At 38.0% G+C, this 19,270-nt stretch overlaps 3 protein-coding genes across 8 annotated transcripts; 2 read left to right on the top strand and 1 right to left on the bottom strand.

Annotated features, from left to right (window-relative positions):
- The first annotated feature begins 863 nt into the window (after window positions 1-863).
- Window positions 864-12,071, top strand: LOC105684681 (sodium- and chloride-dependent transporter XTRP3). Of its 6 annotated transcripts, none has more exons than XR_002305606.2 (13): window positions 864-2,059; window positions 5,188-5,420; window positions 5,764-5,784; window positions 6,149-6,370; window positions 6,439-6,549; window positions 6,633-6,874; window positions 7,031-7,172; window positions 7,256-7,457; window positions 7,549-7,708; window positions 7,794-7,956; window positions 8,024-8,224; window positions 8,418-8,494; window positions 9,617-9,735. XR_002305606.2 is itself a non-coding variant. In XM_048649878.1 (13 exons), exons 1-12 carry the CDS (start codon window positions 1,798-1,800, stop codon window positions 8,489-8,491), a joined length of 1,965 nt encoding a protein of 654 aa, XP_048505835.1. In that variant the 5' UTR covers window positions 864-1,797; the 3' UTR covers window positions 8,492-8,539; window positions 9,617-9,735. The 6 variants fall into 6 exon arrangements, 2 of the variants coding, with proteins under 2 accessions (XP_048505835.1, XP_012253659.2); XR_007276896.1 differs by having other exon boundaries at window positions 8,418-8,539; XR_001102941.3 differs by having other exon boundaries at window positions 8,412-8,494.
- Window positions 12,072-12,201: 130 nt separating this feature from the next.
- On the top strand, window positions 12,202-17,320 carry LOC105684656 (fatty acid 2-hydroxylase). The gene is made up of 6 exons (XM_020851521.2): window positions 12,202-14,061; window positions 14,960-15,185; window positions 15,351-15,511; window positions 15,969-16,101; window positions 16,250-16,369; window positions 17,040-17,320. The coding sequence occupies exons 1-6, from the start codon at window positions 13,633-13,635 to the stop codon at window positions 17,123-17,125; spliced, it is 1,155 nt and encodes a 384-aa protein (XP_020707180.2). The 5' UTR covers window positions 12,202-13,632; the 3' UTR covers window positions 17,126-17,320.
- On the bottom strand, window positions 17,164-19,267 carry LOC105684658 (NF-kappa-B inhibitor-interacting Ras-like protein). Its single transcript, XM_012398198.3, has 3 exons — window positions 19,051-19,267; window positions 18,851-18,976; window positions 17,164-18,784 (listed from the first exon to the last, which is right to left on the bottom strand). Exons 2-3 carry the CDS (start codon window positions 18,947-18,949, stop codon window positions 18,278-18,280), a joined length of 606 nt encoding a protein of 201 aa, XP_012253621.1. The 5' UTR covers window positions 18,950-18,976; window positions 19,051-19,267; the 3' UTR covers window positions 17,164-18,277.
- Window positions 19,268-19,270: the final 3 nt, after the last annotated feature.

The following is a 19,270-nucleotide window of genomic DNA, read 5'->3' as shown; positions in this document are numbered from 1 at the left end:
TTACTGCGCTGTGGAAATGCGATTTTGGGTTTTGGGTCGGGCATATCATAAAAAGAGGCCTTTGTGTTGGCCAAGGTCATCAGAGCAGATGCAAGTGAGCGGATGAAAGGAAGGGACAAAAAAATTAACGGTCATAAAACGGCTTCTTCGAACAGTCATCACATTTTGCAGGGATATAAGTATACCGAGATTGATACCAGACCTTGTTGAAGATATCCATTTCCATTCGAGCAAATACTCAGCATGCCTCGTACCATGCTCTGAAATTTATGCAAGTTATTCCTTCAGTTTTCCGAAAAGATTTTCCATCATCAGGAAGTCGTCGTGTGATCGAATAGCCATTCTGTGTGAGATGAATTACATCGGAATTCTTCTGAACTTTTACTTAATATCCTTCGAATTTTTCCACCCCTAACAGATGGAAAGAGTAAAATCCTAATTTTTTCTCTTCTAGATATACCGAGGTAGCACATAATTCTACGATCTCTGAAATGCTTCCTGGCAGCTTTAGCTTTGGAAGCGTTCGTAAGATAAAAAAAAAAGTGAAAAATTGAATTAAATGAAACGAAAATTTGTATTAAGAATTGTTTTTTAACCAAAGCTAGGATCTTGGTAGATCATGTCCCGACCATTACCACTTGGGTCGAACCTGCATACCGAATTTTATCCTTGCCCCTCAAAGAATTGGGGTGAGCGAGGCGAAGTTTGTAGCGCACGCGCCTCCCTTGCAATGAATTCTGTTGCGTCGTTGTCCTCCCTGTGTACATCGCGTCGTTATCCCCTCTGCATCCCGGCCACCCCTCATCGACAGACTCTAATATAAACTGTACTCTATAGTTGTACAACCACGAGGGGAGTTTCGCCTTTCAGTTTCGACTACGATTCAGTCTGATATTGTCACGCGAGTTAAGCGTACGCGTAGTTGCAACCCTTCGTCTGAAGCGTGCGTGGCCTTGGTTCAGGCCTCCCGTAGAATTGACCTGCGGCAACCAGGATTTTCGTATACATGGGTCCTAAATCAGAGTCCTGCAGACCTGCTAGTATTCACTTTGATCATCATAACGCCAATTTCCGCAATCTTAAGAGTATCAAGTTCAAGTAATTGGAGCTTTCTTTCCTAACATTTTCATAATATACACGACCATACGCAATCTCAAGAGGAATAACCAGCGGAAAATACGTTTTTTATCTTATCCAGAGTCCCACTCGACCCATTCATCATAATATGTGGATCGGTTGATCTTGAAAAGGGTCAGAATATTTCAACGAATTTTCCTTCAAGATCCCGTGTTCATATGGGATGAAACAAATACAAGTTGACCCTTTTATTTCACACGATAATTTTCAAATCAGATCGTTCTAAAATTTGGATGACAGATTTTTTGACAATAAAATCCACCGTCAATCAAGATATTCGTTAATTTTTCAATATTGTTAATGATCATAGTTAAAAATCAACGTCATTATTTGCTGAAGGAAAAAATTAACAGGTTGCGGAAAAGCTAACTACAAATGAAAATCATCGACTGAGTGCACATCATCGAGACAAAATAGTCAGATCGAAGATTGAAGAAATTACATCTCCTCACCGACTGATTAATCATGCTGAGTTCAAATATTCGCTGATCCCATCGATACGACGTTAATTCCCACGAATGTTTCATCAGCCAAACATTTCATCGAAAGCGTAGAAAGTTAACAGAAAATTTCCAACATACCTTCTAATTTACATCCAAAATATATCTGTCCACATTAAATTCACCCTCGAGCGTACCTAACAATCGTTCAATCATCAGAATGGTGATGAAAACTGAGAGAACTAGAAACGGCCATGAATTGGCGCCCCTGAATGACGAGGGTGACAATCCCGGCGAAGTTGGGGGACACAACGTGACAATAATTGTTGCCGGTGGTCAGAGTGGAGGAATTCAAAAAGGAAAGGAGGAAAATCGTGCAGAATGGAGCGGAAAGATGCAGTTTTTCCTAAGTATAATCGGGTACAGCGTGGGCCTTGGAAACATATGGAGGTTTCCTTACCTATGCCAGCAAAACGGGGGTGGTAAGTTGATGAGAAGATCGATTGTTCTCACTCGATTAAACCTAACTAATTCTTTGCAATGTTTTCATTCGATATTTTACGTCACACGTAGCACGTGTCGTTCGCAACAGTAGTCTAAAAATTATTGCCAAAGCGGCTTACCTTGAAGCCGGAGAAATGCTCGGTGGTGGTTGATTGAATCCCAATTTAGAAACGGGGGTGTGTATACCTTGTATTATGCGTCGAAGATTGTGTGCCAAAATTACATTATGCAATAAGCGTGGTCTGCCCCACTCACCCTCGAAAAAAAAGAATCGTAAATCCATTTCAAGGATACTCTACATTAAAGAAAAATTGAAAAACAACGCGAAAATCAAGATCCAAAATAAAAAATCGCTCATCTCGTGAAACTGTTGTCAGATTCAATTATAGGGGTTGATAATAACAATATGATATAGTTTGTTACAACATTAATATTTTCTAATTTATATTTTAATATGTGACGTAAAAATCATGTAAACGTTATTGAAAAAAATTGAAGCTAGCGAGCTTCCTCATTAAAGTTATTATGATTTATACGTTGTATGTAGTAATTACACTTTATCAATATCATTATTACGTCTATTTAGGGCCACGGGTCTCCAATTTACTAGCGACCCAGTGTATATTAAAAAAAAAAGTTTGTCGTACCAACGCGATGTGCGATGTTGAATCGGGTCCGTAGGGAGCAGAATTATAAGTGAAGAGATTAATTGAACAGTCAATAGTCAAGATGGTTTATGCTTGTGCCGCGATCAAATCCGGCTCATCAAACTACCCTGTTATAACTTTGATTCGCGATATTCGATCGATCGACATTTAACTTGCACGCAGAAATTTACGCTATCTAGATGGAATACAGATTGACGATGCGGATGTATTTGAAGTGGGGGGTGAGGGTAGGAAAAGAGATTTTCATCCCCGCTGCGGAATGAGGAGAGGTCAAGGTTCGCGAATATAGGGCAATGTTCCCGATCTTCCTCTTTTCCCCCCACAGGATCGCCGATATGCTCCAGGAATTTAAATCGGTGCACTCAGGTGGTACCGAGAGTTATTCTGGTTTGTAGACCAACCAAAGTTCTAATTCGGGCACATGTTTGCTGACAATGAGTTATGTTTTCTTTTTTTCCTTCCTAAAGCTATAAATAACTATAATTTTTTTCCCCGCTGTCATTCTGGATTCTCAGATAAGTTTTATGGAACAAAACCAAATATTGATCTGACCTTGGTTCGTATTTACAGAATATCCGATATTACAACGGAGTGGCAGCTCGTGAATTAAATTATCGAATGTTTGCGGAGCAGGAATTTGTTTGTACAACAATCTTCAATCGTGAATAACGTTGTACGTGATTGATCATAAAAAACTGAATAATTTTATCCTCGATTCTATCCGCCTGGTAAAAATATGCGTCCGATGTTGATATGTGGTCCATCGAAATTACAGGGAAATAATTTCGTTGCCCTAGCGACGTCGGTGTCACGCTGTAAGGTATCAGGATCCGTAACGGAAAATCGTATTCTCGATATATTAAAAAAACATACTGTATAACAGAAGGAGTAACAGATACTCCAGAGTATCTACTCGCTGGCAATTGAAAAGGTGTGTTATACAGTTTTGGGGAAATTCCGTGACTCGGCCAATTTCGGATCGATAACTTTATTGCGTCACGTAACCATCAAGCTTGTTTTAGAGAGATCGTCGACACCGATGAACAGAGAATCGCTCAAGAAGTTATAACTGAAGTGGAAAACCTCATATCAATTGAACGACCAAATGAGCCTGAAAAATGTGGTGCGTCAAATGTTTCCGAACAGCCAGTTAATCCTTTTCAAAAAATTTTTGTTATCCAATTTCTCTGGATAAATTTTTGCCTCAGAAAATATAGATTTACTTTCTTATCGTCTTCAGCTCGCTAACCTCGTGAAATCAATGCAGATTATATGTTATACTGGATCAATTTCCTTGCTCTCATTTCGTCGATATTTGGAATGCGATGAATACGAACACAAGATATTACGCTATTTATGAATTTTCCTATTTCCGGGTTAATTTTTAATATATCTTTTGGAAAGGCAGAGTCCGTAAGATCGACTAACAATAAGATTATTGATTAGATGAAGAAAAAAGAACGTAGTTTCAGGATATGACTAAAAAATTGGGGGAAAAATATTGATGCATGCCGAAGTTCGATTGATGTTCTTTTTCCGCCCTATGTGTACAGCGCATAATATTGTTTTTCTGAGTTCGAGGGGTTGCCCATTCTACAACGTCCGCTACTTCCTGCAGGATTCCAGGAACCTCGTAACATAGGCCATAAGGTACAGTGCAGCGAGTGGCATTCCCACTCAATGAGAGGGAGAAAGAGGGTGATAGAGAAATAGGGGATGGAAAGCAGGAAGAGAAAGAGAAAGAGAAAGAGAAAGCGATCAATACCAGACACTCCGGCTGCCCGACTTTGGGGAGTTGGGGAAATTGAGTTGGTTAGGGGTTCTGAATTGAGGACTGCCACCGCCAACGACCCGTATATTTATACATGTAGATATAGGTACACATGAACTATTGAGGTGTGCGCGGCGGTTTGATGTTCGATCCATTAACTTTCCTTTTAAAAAATTAAGCGCGCGCAAACAAAGTCCAATTCATCCGCGAGCATGAATTAGTTACATATACATGCTCGCGAAAAAACGTATCAATGAAGGGAAGAAAAAAACCGGTGAAGTGGAAAAAAGAGGTATTAACCGGCTCATGGATCTTCAACAACTTCCACTTTTCAAATGACTGAGAATCTAATTGAAGTACAAGACTTTCGAGAAATAAAAGAAAATACTGATTCTCACGAATAACAGAAAAAAAAAAAAAATTTGGATCGGTGGCAAACCGTGTCCTTTCCAATAATTCTTTTAGTCCGGATTCAGCGACCTCCTCGCGACTTAGGAGGTTGCGCACGTTGCGGTAGGCTATAGGAGTGCAAATGACGACACAGCGAGCTTTTAGGATTTCGTCAAACTCCGTTGACATCGTATTTTTAGGTGTTAAAATAACAGCGAATAATTCAGACTGCGCGAAGTTACTGCAGATTATTAATTTTTTTGTTCTTCTATTCCAGGGGCTTTCCTTATCCCGTTCTTCATCATGTTAGTTCTCGAAGGAATTCCTCTGTTCCTTATTGAGCTTGGAATCGGGCAGCAGATGCGACAAGGATCATTGGGAGTTTGGAACACGATTCACCCCTGGTTAGGTGGCATTGGAATTGCCTCATGCATCGTCACCTTCTTCGTAGCTCTGTACTACAATGTCATTATTGCCTGGTGTTTCTACTACCTTCTGAATTCCCTACAGGTTCGTTTTTCCAGATTCAAATGTTTTTCATTGAAACAAATAGCGAAATTTCTCTGAAGGTGCTGAGGTGATTTTCGAAGATCCACAAGATCATGTTAAAAATAATAATAGCAAGTTTTTTAGATTCCCTTTTAAGACTCCTTGAATTTACCCCACAGTTTTATAAGCTCAAAGTTCCAAGGAGGATCCTCGGCGGATTAGGAGATACAAGTTTCGTAAAGCGGAGACGAACTTTCCAGCTCTTAATATATCAGATTAAATTCGGGTTATTAATTTATGGACATGCTTTCAACCACGAATTTCTAACGAGTTTTTTTTCTCTTTCTATGTTTCAATCACGAAGGCTGTGACGATAAACTTTGGTGTAAGTAAGATGAGAGACAGAAAAAAAATATTAGATTGCATTTAGCAAGAATGCACGTGGCGTCCATCATACCTCGTTACAACCATCTCATTACTCATTCGAAAAGCTTAATAATCGAGCTCAACTTTCTCTAGCTTATCAATTCGATTGCAAATTCTTTCACCGGTGGCATCAATAATTTAATGAATTCATGAGGCTGCGTTGTCACATAAAAATGATGTCATACGCATGACACTCTGCTCGTTGGGTACATATTCCTGTGATTCTTTGGATCGTAATTCTGCATCGTCATGTCTTCATTTTCCCATCCGATTTTCCGCTTCCAAAACGGTCTATGCAAGTCGGCATTATATCATTTCCTCAGATGCCGTTGCCCTGGGCATCGTGTCCCATGGTGGACGGAACGCCGGTCGAAGAGTGTGCGAAGAGCTCTGAGACCGCGTATTTCTGGTACAGAACAACTTTGGACGCATCACCCTCAATTGAGGATGGTCAAGGTCTGAAATGGTGGATCGTTGTCTGTCTACTCATAAGTTGGATCACCGTTTTTTTCATCGTCATGAAAGGGATTCAGTCTTCGGGCAAGGTAGAATTTCTAATCAAGAGGGTGTCCACCCCTCGAAAAAATACTAAACACCGTAGTTCAATTTTTAGGTGGTTTACTTCACGTCAATGTTCCCCTACTTGGTACTCACAATTTTCTTCATCAGGGGGATAACGTTGAAGGGTGCGAGTGCGGGTCTTGTTCACATGTACACTCCGAAGGTTGGTCCAAAGTTCGAACACAATTTTTTTATCCACTTGATACTCTCCAATTTTCACCCGACAATTGATCATATTTTCCGCAGGTGGAAATGCTGCTGAAACCGACCGTTTGGTTGGATGCAGCGACCCAAGTTTTTTACAGTTTTGGTCTAGCTTTTGGTTCGCTGATAGCTTTTGGCAGCTACAATACTCCGGATAACCATTGCGTTCGGGACGTAATTCTTGTGAGCATTTGCAACGCATTTACAGCGATCTATGCCAGTGTCGTAATATTTGCTATACTGGGTTTCAAGGCGATGAAAAACGTCGATCAATGCATCGCCAGGTGAGCTTGACACGTAGATATCAATTGTTGACAACGATGAAAATTAAATTCGACCTTCTCGTCTAATCGTTAATACCTGATCAAAAAATCTCTGATTAATAATTATCAGGGAATTTAATAATGTAATTAAACGATCGATTGCGACTTGCATTTTAGCAACAAAGAATTGCTCTCGCTAAATGGATTCCTTATGTCCAATTCAACGGAAGAAGAGTACGAGGATATAGTGGCTTCGTTTAATTCGTCGATCTCAAATTTCACTCTAAAAACTTGCAGCCTGAGCGAACAACTTGACGGGGTAGGTGAATCGCAAGATTTTTCACGATAATTTTTACAATCATAGAAACTAAAGCGACTCGCGTTGATTGAAAATAATCTCAGGCTGCCGAAGGAACTGGACTTGCCTTCATAGTGTTTACTCAAGCAATAGTGGAACTACCAGGTGCGCCATTTTGGTCCTGCATATTTTTCCTGATGCTCTTAGCTCTGGGGTTGGGATCACAAATCGGAATACTCGAAGGGATGCTGTGCGTCATTTTTGACATAGATCTTTTCAAGAGAATTAAAAAACAGTACATTACTGGTAAGTCATCGGTATAATTTTTAATCCTAAGCGCACGAGTTAAATTACAATACGAAAGAGGTAAATTAAAAATTTGATGCTTCCATATTAGCCGTCGTCTGCATAATCTGCTTCTTCGTCGGTTTGATATTCACAACTGGAGCAGGAGAATACTGGCTGAAACTTTTTGACAGTTTTGCCGGCACGATTGGTCTCGTTGTTGTCGGATTGATGGAAATGATTGCTGTAATTTATGTTTACGGTCACGAGAGGTGCGTCACAAATTTTGGTCTGATTACTTTTGCGACCTGATTAGGTACAATTAAAATCATTCCCTGCCAATTTCATTCCATAAAGGTTCTCAAAGGACATAGAAAACATGACGGGGTATCGTCCAGGCTTGTACTGGCAGTTAACGTGGAGATTTCTGGCTCCCTTAATCATGGTGGTGATTCTTTGCTCCAGCATCGTTTGCATGTTTGTCGAAAAACCAGTGTACTCTGCTTGGGACGCGATGAAGGTGAGTTTAATTTCTGGAGCAATCGGATCGATCGTTCTACTTTTTCTTTATTTTTTCATCATCAAAGGGAGTCGCCGTTCATACCAGCTACCCAAGTTGGGTCCTAGCGATCGCTGTGATCATTGTGATCGTTGGAATAGCGCCGATGCCACTCGTCTTTTTGCTCAGAAGATTCCAGTGCGTCAAACTGGACGTGGATATCCATCAAGGAAGCATTCGACGTATCGACACGACAGTTTCGACCAAGGAAATGATGGGCGATGTTGATGTGAGTATCATTGACATATTTTTTTTCAGATTACGATATTGTTTGGTAAATTTGAAGATAATTATCGGTAAAAATCTGATTACAATATAAGTAGTGCCCGGTTGTAATGCACTACGAGAAGAATTTTCGTTATCGCTCTTGGCGCATATATATTTAGATATCTACCATTGATATGCGTTTGTGAAAGGTTCAGCTGCGTTTCTGATCTTCTCGTCGTGCTGATCGACTATGGCCACTTTGTATCGAATGTTTGATCTGCAGTCGTAGCTGGTAAGCCCTTCGATCTCTGGTAACGTCGGTAACGACCATAAATATGTGAGTTGGTTCGTTGTACAAAAACTCCGAATGTTAATTTTACAATTAGACGTCATAGACGTAGATAGGTTTGCATCGATTGGGAATTCTATGCTCGGACCACATGAATTGCGCTGATCTAGAATGTAGAGAACTTTCCGATGGCAGTTCAATAAGCATCGCTTTAATTTTTTCGCAGTCAAGCTTTCAATTCATAAATGGAGTGCGTCAGAGACCTCAGTTGCCTAATTATGATTGGAATTGAATGAAAAACATTTTTGTCTCCAATTAGAACAGCCCAGTGGACTTTACGTAAATGTTTACAGCGACATAGTTTGAGCTTGAATATTCCTAGACAAAACAATTTATGGATGATTAAATTATTACGGTCTAGAGATCAATTATGCAAACGATTTTCACACTCCCTTATCAAATAAGTCACGTTTAATTAAATGCACGACTCAAACGTTAAGTTCAAAGTCGCATAAAACCAAATCGTCCAGACTTGATTATAAAGTGCATGAATCTATTCATAATTACACGATGTCAAATACGATAGCTGACGGAATAATATACGCTCGCAACTAATCGGTTCTGAGTTTGAATGGCTTAGAGCGAAAAAAATCGTGTTATCGCAGCGCATTTGGCATAGGCGCCTCAGCATGATTAACAAAATATTACCTATGGTACGTACAGGTTGAGTTATCTGCGCTCGAAGTGGAAACGATCTAATTTACCCTTGTCATCTAATCAGCGCGTTACGCTCCGAACAAATAGCTTGCTGATTGGATAAAAGAACGGCGTCTCCGCCGAATTATTAGGCGTCTTCCGGTTTGGGATTCAGGGGTAACGCTCCTTGTACACATCCTGCTGTTAGATGGCGAGGCGAAAACATAATGTGCATGAGTTCAATTAACGATGTATATGATTTTTCATTTTTAATCACTATCAAAGTTTTTTAATTGTTAACATTCTTGATAGCTGCATCGATATTGTAAATTTCAAATCTCTATAAAACGAGAGACGTTATATTCTCCCAGAACACCCGTCCTCGCGGACAGCAACGAATAATTCGTGTTTTATTTTGTTCCGAATTAGCTGGACGAGTATCACGACAGGTTAGAGGATTTCCCCGAAGAAGAGGAAGACGATGACGACGACAGCGACGACGACAATAACAGCGCGCCGACGTCAGCGAAGATGGTAGCTCGTCACCAGATGAAAGGAAAAGCTTTCAAAATGGAAGTGATGGATTTTTGAAAAAATCAGAAAATTCTCTTCGACGAAGTTCGCTCATTCGTTCATTCTCGAAACATTTCATCTTAGCTGTATGTCTATATTACGTAAAAAATATGAACGCGCCCTTGACACACGGGAAACTATAACCAGGGTCAAATCATTTCTGAGTTTAATTCAAAAACGGCTCATCAAGTGAAACCAGCCCATAGGGTTCCCCACTTTTATTATACCTACCGACACAGTTGACTCGACCAAAAAAATTCCACATCTATTCACACAAAGATTTCCAGCGTGAACTGGCCTCCGAATAAGTTTTATTCACGTCATTTTGATAATTAGCACCACAAAGCCTCAAAGTCAAATAAGACTGTATCTAGTTTTGGGGTAACCCTGTAAACTGTATTTAAATTATTGTAACATGTGTCGCATGTGCGTACCGGTAACGCCGCGGTAAGCTTCGAGTATATTAAAGAGTCGCCTTGTGCCCGGAATCTTATCTTTACGAAATTGCAATTATACGTAAGTATAATAAGAATAGTGGGGACTTTACTAGGTATTGAGAACTCCCTGCGTCATTGATAAGTAGGTCTGAACATTGTATGTTAAATAAAGCTGGATAAATTTCACTATTCTTCGAATCATCTAAATTATAATGTGCTGTTACTCGGTGACGTTAACTGGTGTTACGGGTGCGGTTGAATATAGTAGAGTATTCATGTGGTTACGGAGGGTTTGCGTCGAGGTTTCTGTATAATTGTTCTGCCAAAATTTTTTTGATTCCCAATAATTTCACTGTGATTAATCAAAAGCAATATAAATACCGGTTATAATTATATACTGTACTCAACGTTAACGTTGAAATCTTGTCTGAAATTTTGCTAATTTGAAGAAAGAAAAATAATCTGATGCACCAAAGATGCGGGTCTGCAAAAGTTACAGCGGGCTATACGTAACAATGAATTTACTGTGCTCAGAGAAAATACTTTATCTAACAGATTGATTAGTTTTAATTAACAAAGATTAAGCTACAGAGTATACAATTATAAACATTCAAATTGTTACTTGGCTGGTCCAGCTCTTTTACATATAGTCGTATAGTTATATTGTATATTTATATTATTACATGAAGAGAGATTATTAATTACGCTTTATTAAAATCGACGGTATATAAATAATTGACAATTATCTAGAGAAAGTAAATACTATAAATCTATTCTTACTCGACTTTGACTTTAAATTATTTTACCGGTTCAATTTTATAATTTCGCAAAAATACTATCCACAGAGATACCAAGATAAAGTGAACACGCCGATCGGTGGCCAGTTCGGAAATAAGTTGACGTTGTAATATCTTACCAAATATTTTATCGCCAACTTTGATTACAGAAATTTGGGTGCCATCGATCCTGAATCGCAAAAAAAAGATCGTGCATCCGGCGGTCGGGTAAAAAAAAGTATTATATAATATTCATCGGTGAGAGAAAAAGAAAAAAAAATCCTATGTGATAACACTTAATCTAATATTCGATATGTGATACCTGATTAATATATATGTATGAATTGGGTAAGTGAAATGAACTAATTACTATTTGATATTACGATGTCAGGGAAAAGTCACGCATTAAATGGTTCAAGATTATCCTAGTTATCCACACAGACTTCCCTTCGATTTCGAATTGCAAATGCATCCGTTTTTCAAAATAGCACTATTGATCAAAAATTCATTGACGACGAAACCACCCTAAGTTGATATGAAGGACTTATAATAGTTTAACGATTACAGCGAAACCAAATGGTGAATATCTACATATGAATTATCGGTGGTAAAATATTTGTTTTTAACAAATAATTGCCGATTATTATCCTGATTAAATTCACTAATTGATTTTAAACTTGGGATCGGATAAAATTAGATTTCTACCGGATATGCATAGGGCGAAGCATATAGTGCTAGAAAATCACCACTGCCGCAAAGAACAATTATAAACCTCATGCTGCACCATGGAATTTTTTCTCACGTTCCGTTGCGTTCAACAAAATGTTTGTACACGTTCAATGGTCAATATTTTAATGACGATGAGTCGAACTTAAAATTCTCATACAATCATCATGCCTCAGATATAAGTATTCTACGAAAAACCTAATCGAATTCGTGAAAAACGAAAGAAAAAAAAATCTGAAAATTAAGGGTGATCGTGTTACTAAACTTTTTAACTGTAAATTATATAGCTTATAATATAGAGTATATAAATTGTATACCTACAAAAATCTAAAATATTTGAATAAAAGCTTATATTCATCGCTGAAAGTCAAAGCTTGCCGACGTCTACGATCATTATATCTGCGTACTCGTTATACATCACGTTCAAAAATAAAAAAAATTGCGTATATCAGTGGCAATAGACAGCTGGTTAGATTCATGCCCTAACCGACAGATTTTTACAATCTACATCTCTCCATTTTTTAATTCAGCGCAAAAATAATTTACGTGCAGAATCCAGGAAGTATGAAATTCTGAGTGACATCGTCATCTTTTATCGAACAGTTCGTGGTATTTCTGATCCGGTGTGGTCTTATAAAAGGTCATTATTCGGCGATGTATCCCTCATTCACTTTGATCCGGTATACTATAACACGCGATGGATCTCCCTAATTTTTATTAACCACTCATCATTACCTTGCATCGGAGCAGGAAGTCTAAGTTACTAATACGTTTGCAGAAGAGACAAAAAAACTCATCGCTGATTGCGAGGTAAAATTTCTGTCCACTTTGGTATCGAGGTTTAATTAAAAATTGATTTGTGATCAAGAACGTTGTGTCCGTAGAGGGTCCAAATAATCCTGACGTGTCGAATAGTCGGAGGTGCGCGCGTGAGTGGGCTCAGTTAGTCATGTAGGAATATCTATACATCGTCTACTAAACTTTGTATAAAGAAAGATATGGTGATATCGATATTGATAAAAGGCATATGCGATGGACGCACGGTGTTCAGTCACGGGGAAGTCTCGCCGTTGCGGAGACGACCTTTTTTACATTTTATTTGCCTATCGATAAAGTTCACTAACAAATTAATCCGCGTGCGATTTCCAACAAATTATCGAGCTAATAATTTTTCTGTGAAAAAAATTACGTCACTGTGTTTAGTTTGGTGACGGTTTCGGTTGTTTTTTTTTTCATTCCTTTCAAAATTGATATTACCGATTGGAACCATTCTCATCATCTTACGTAATGAGATAACCCTTCCGATACTTGAGCTAGGAAAAATTAACGTTCATCAATAACTTAGTCGTGCGCGGTCGACGAAAGATAACAATTGATTCACCGAACATTTATTTCGTATTACGCACGTTTTATTAAGTTTTTTCTCGCAGGAGAAAACGCATCCGGTGTGGCTATTTGCCACACCTCAGACCGATTAGTTTATCAGAAGAGTAACGTACTTTTTAAAATCCCGCATCTTTTTCACTGATAGTTCGTTAGCAGAAATTTGAAAAGTTTAAATAGATTTGCTAGGATATGACATAAGTGTGCATTTGAAAGGTGTCGCCCCGAATCGGAAGCGAGCTTTGAATAAGTTCCGTGATATTCAATGTGATATACGATAACTCTATTGCTTTTTTTGTTTATTTCCATTGATAAGGTAAAAACAACATCCCTCGTAGAGACGAGGACAAAAAACTTTTTTAGTGGAGTAAAATATTTGGGATTCAAAATGTGATTTGGCTTGATTCATCCAGTTTGACGTGTGCATTTGCGGAGGCATTTCATTAAAACCTAACATCGGTTTTTCGCGAACTCGAACTCCATTGAGAATTTATCGATAAGAGGATTCGGAGAAGTCAAGTAAAAAAATTGTTGAAAAAAAAAATTTGAAATGGGAAACGAATCCTTAGCCGACCCGGAGACAGTGGCGAATTCCACATCCCAAACTGGCACATTTTTTTCGGTAAATCCGAGGGTTTGTCGAAGTGAAGAATCTTCGACTGCGATCGAAAGTTCGGAGGACCGAATTCCAGAACCGGTGGATGTACCGAGACAAGATGAGGTCAGGGTCCAAGGTATTTCGGAAAATGTAGTGAATGACGACGAAGATCCGTCAGAAGAGTTCGTGGTAAATTACAAAGGAAGATCATACAACATTAAACCTCTACTCAAAAAACATCCTGGCGGAAGTAAAATTTTAAAACCTTACAAAGGTCTGAGTCTTGACGAAGCTATGGTCACGAATCCTCATTCAGTTGCCGCTTTCCATTTATTTGAAGAATTTCTTCAAGACCATGAAGAGGCGTATCAAGAAATTGAAGTGAGTCTGTTGATCGGCGTGATAAGTATCCACTGTTATAATTACTGAAGTAGAATTTGAAATTTCAATTTTGAAATTATCAGTGATCGTAATTTCTTTGAAAGACCGATGAGATAACCACAAGATATCAACTCTAGATGATCAAAAAGATGTACAGTAACGCAATTCAGTTAATGTATTCGATCGACGTCCATAGCGATGCGGTCATTTAAACCAGCTTGATCTAAATATTGATATACGCACTTATGATTCACTAATTTATCGCTCTAATTATCGATTTCAGAATAGATTGGCATAAGTACGTGCTCTGCACGATTCATTAAACTAAAATGTTTATTTCTCTTTCAACTTTGTGTATAGCACATGAATCCAAACCGTTTATGGATGAATTTCATAGTTAGCTCTAATTTCTAAGACGGTCTTACGAGCCCGTCTATGAATACCACCCTATGTCTCAGTAGTTTATCTGCGATAAGCGATCACCGAGTGCATTCAAGTATACTCTCTGACACACCTAGGCTGTTGAAGTCGGAACTCATATAGCGGCAATGTTAGATAACATCCGAATTGCGAATATTATGTAACCATATCTATTGCAAGATTATACCTTCTTTCCCAAAAGTTGTCATTTCGAAGATTGGGAACCAGAAGGGCGTAACCGCAAAAGATGAAATCGTTGCTGAAAAATATGAGCGCGTATCCCCCATATGTAAAGATAGCTAAAAAACGAGGAACCGAAGTTATTTCAACTTCTGTTTGGCTTAAATTTCTAGACCTTAGATTTTCGAATTTCCAGTAGACCCGCCTCGTTGTTGACCCTATCGCAAGTTGGGATGATTGAATCGCGCCACTTTTCACCCAGTAATAATATAATGATATCGAAACTGACTTTCTTCAGAAATTAGTGGACTGGAGTGCGCCGCTCTTATCGCAAGTTGGTTCTCTAGGGGATCGTTATTGGGAATGGGTAAACCTTCCCGTGAACAGGCCCATCCGATTATTTGCTTCCGACTTAATGGAAGGGCTCACAGTCACACCTTGGTACATGATACCGATCGTTTGGATCCCGATATCTCTTTTCTTCATATATCGAGGATGCATGTTTGACCTCACAGGGAACGTTGGTACGCCTACAGATTTTTGTTCGTTTGTCTTCGGTTTTTTCTTTCTTAAATCGCGCCGAAAATGAATGCGATTGTTGATAGCTATGATTTATTGATTTTATTACTAGCCTCATTTTGTTTCGAGTGACGTGAATCTGAAATTTATTTTACAATTTTTATTTCCAGTCGATTCAACGCAAACAATAATATTTGCTCTCTGCTGGGGTATCCTTCTGTGGACTCTGCTCGAATATACGCTACATCGGAAGTTGTTTCATATGAAACCTTCACCGCACTCGAAGACTTTGATAACGCTACATTTCCTAATGCACGGTCTTCACCATAAGGTGAGTTGTTGATACCAGTATTCAATTATTGCCGTCTTGGACCACAAATTGGACGCATATTCCATCGACTGGTGAAAACTATACAATGGTGCGACTTCGTATTATAATGTGGGGTGACAAAAGCAACCCTTCAACGCTTGGTGTCCCGGGCAATGCTCAACGACAACTACATTTACAAATTCAGTCGCTATTGATTTAGAAAACAAACTGTATAGGTACCCAATACTTACCTTATCGAGTTGATTACAAATTCCAGGTCACTTTGGTTTTGTGTCTCTGTCAAAATAATAGAAGAAATACTCACGTTAACGACGTAATTATGAGTTGCAGTTGTATAACTTTTCTAGATCGCTATCGAAACTGAAAAATAAAGATTATATGTATTATTATATTCAGCCCATTGAGCGGCGCATGCAAATTCACTTGCGTATTAATTTTGTTTTCGTTCCTCATTCAGGCACCCTTCGATAGTCAAAGATTAGTGTTTCCACCGGTCCCAGCTGTGTTCTTGGCGATTGTAATTTACACAATTTACAAAATAATCTTTCCGATTATATTGATCAATTTCATAATTGCTGGAATAATGATCGGTACGTATTATCATTTCCGCAGAGTTTAGCGCCACGCAATGTGGATTTTAGGCTTATTATGAAACTCAACCCAGAATTTCAACTCGCAATTAGTTAGACAATCTCAACTTGTTTTTGTTCAAATTTATAGACAATTATCACATTCCAGGTTACTTGTGCTACGATATGACGCACTATTACTTACATTACGGTTCACCAAAGGCTCATACATACATGTATACCATGAAAAGGTATCACAACTACCATCATTTCTCGCATCACGACGAAGGTATTTAATATTTTTTTTTCATTATAATCCATGTTAATTGTCCCTAAATATTTTTGAAAGTGAACGCGAAAAATTCACAGGTAAAATGAGATTGCGATTGGAATAATTATTGGGGATTTTTCAATTGGCGCACCTTGTTCTTCAGATATTCGGATTTGGCCCAGTTATTTTTTTTATCTACGATAACAATCGGATAACGTACTGGCCACGCGATAGTAATTAATACGAATTAGCTTCATCATTGGATTGGTTACAAATGAGATATTGCGGATGAGCTGCTATTTACAGGCGCAGATTGTATAATACACTACATACAACACTCACAGCATTTGAGAATGGGTCTTTTTCACGTCAAAATGCGAGTGATCCCTTAATTGTCGTGTACAGTGTATGGCATAGATTTACATTGTGAAGAAAAATGTTTTTAGTAATAGTCATGCGTGTAAGGATTTAGTTTACCCTTTGCATTGCCGCAGTTTTGGGGACTTCAGGGTCATCATAAAATGATTTTGTTAAAAAGTTTACGGCCATCGCAGACTTCAGACGGCCATATCGCAGTCGTGATAAGTCCAGCGTAGTTCCTCATCTGATGATAATTAACAATACTTATATTATAATACATATATTGTTCATTTACAAATTTTTTTTCGTGATTTTTTCCTATTTTTAGGGTTTGGCATAAGCAACAGACTGTGGGATTACGTCTTCGGAACGATGATAACGTTGAGAAATTTGAAGAAAGTGATCGAGTGGTAAAAGTTGAAACTTGAAATGATTGGTATTATACATGCTAGTAATAATTTATGAATTTTATTGTATCTGATACAACGTGCAAAATTTATTAACAATCATAATAATAATAATAAATGATAATATTGATAATAATGATAAATATAGTATTGATAATATATTTTGTCATGATATAAATGTACAACGTGATTGGATTATTAATCCGAAGAAGTTGAAAACTAGAAAATGCACAGAAGCGATATTCTTACAAGAGATGTAGGGTTTACAAATTGAACGTTACTACGCTCTGCTCCCCAAGCTATACAAACTTGAGGAAATCCTTCTCTTGTTCTTCGTAGTTTTCCACATACCGCCGCTTGAAATTCGTGTGTATTAATATTAGTTTGAGATTTTTAAGTACATGTTAAGGAACGAGCGTCACAAAAAATAATTTAATAGTTTATTATTGTTTTTTCTCCTTCTGCGTTGAAATAAATTCTTAGAGAGTGTGAAACAGAGAGAATGATTACACGAGAGTTATACATCTTGATTAAGTACTTAAGCAGTTGATGTTAATAAAATTGTTTCATGTAATCTATACCGTAATCTAACACGCACTTTGTATTATATCAGCGATAATCGAACGGAGTAATTCATCTTATTGATGAATGAGATGAGTTTGAAATATTCGTGTATGTTGTTGTGATTCCTAATTCTGAGATTTGTTTTTCGTCAGACATATTGCATGCTACATTATTTTAATTACCTAGTATCACTGTGGAAATATTATATCACTGTATCATTGGTGTTTCCGAAATTTGACTAATTGATTAAAAGTATCTGAGGACTCACTTCGAATTTGTCAAATTTGGAAACAGAATTCATACTATTCATTAAATGCTCATTTTGAAGGATATTTGGAAATCTGTCCATCACAGAATATCAAATACATATTTGATGTTAGTCAATAGAAATATCATTTAGTACGGTGAATTGTTAGTAGTAAAGGAGATATCTTCGTTTTTATAAGTGAACCTGGAAAGAATAGAAGGACATCTACGAGCTTAAAATATGTGAGAGATCAATACAATGAAATTAGGATCTGAAACGCTCGATAAGTAAAAAGTTAAGACACACACAATGCATCATTTTTACGACCGTCTTAAATATAGAAGAGATTCAAGGTACCTCAGCTTTGACACTTTTTCGACCCATACCAAGTTGTGGGAAAGAGCTTTTGTTGGGTGGTGGATTTAGTTTAGAAGACAAGTGAATAAAGGCATCATATAGGCTCGGCCTGTCTAAGACATTAACTTCATAATGTCGTAATTTTTCCCGGGTACACCAATTTGCTGCTTTGCTAGCAGTATTCTCTAAATTATTCAATTCCACATCAGGCTTTGTTCGGTTACCAACCACAACAACTGCAATCTCTTTCTTGTCCTTGTGTTTGTCTATATCCTTTTTCAGTGGCAATAAAACGTCAAGAGATTCAGGCTTTGCTGTGTCATAGACAAGAACATAGCCGTCAGCAAAGCCGAGATAATGTCGTCCCAGTTGTGGGCTATTTGCATTCGTTTGTAACGGTTCCAGTCCAGCGGTGTCATAGAACCGTACTCTCTCTTTTGTTCCCCTATCTGTTTCTATATTTGCTACATAAATATCTTCGATTGTAGGGTGAATTTCCTGTAATTGGAACAAATACATAGCAGTAATCAAGTATTAGCCTAGATTTATCACAGTGTGGCTTACGGTATGTACGTTGACATTTCCATAAATGAGTTGTTCTAGAAGTGCCGTTTTTCCTACACCTTTCATTCCGCATACAACAACACGCGTAGTCTTACCCATTTTCGATTTTCTACTTGACTTGATTACCTGCATGAAATAACATAACGTTGAGAATATGATCTATGGTACTGCAGCAAAACTTTTTAGGAACTTTCACTTACCGAATACTGAACATTTGTATCAACTAAATATCAATAACATTCTGGCGAAAGCTTTGGACTATGTAAATCCGATACATATAATCTTATAAATAACAGCTTTCAAGGAGCTAATCTTTTTGCGACTCATAATCGCTGTGTTACTCGATTAAAAACGTTCTACTATCGTCTAACCTGTAATCGTGTTCGGAGCAGTTTGACACCACGGACATACTGTCAGTCA

Source organism: Athalia rosae, chromosome 2 (assembly GCF_917208135.1).
Source record: "Athalia rosae chromosome 2, iyAthRosa1.1, whole genome shotgun sequence".
Taxonomy (NCBI): domain Eukaryota; kingdom Metazoa; phylum Arthropoda; class Insecta; order Hymenoptera; family Athaliidae; genus Athalia; species Athalia rosae.
This window is presented reverse-complemented; position numbering and strand designations above follow the sequence as displayed.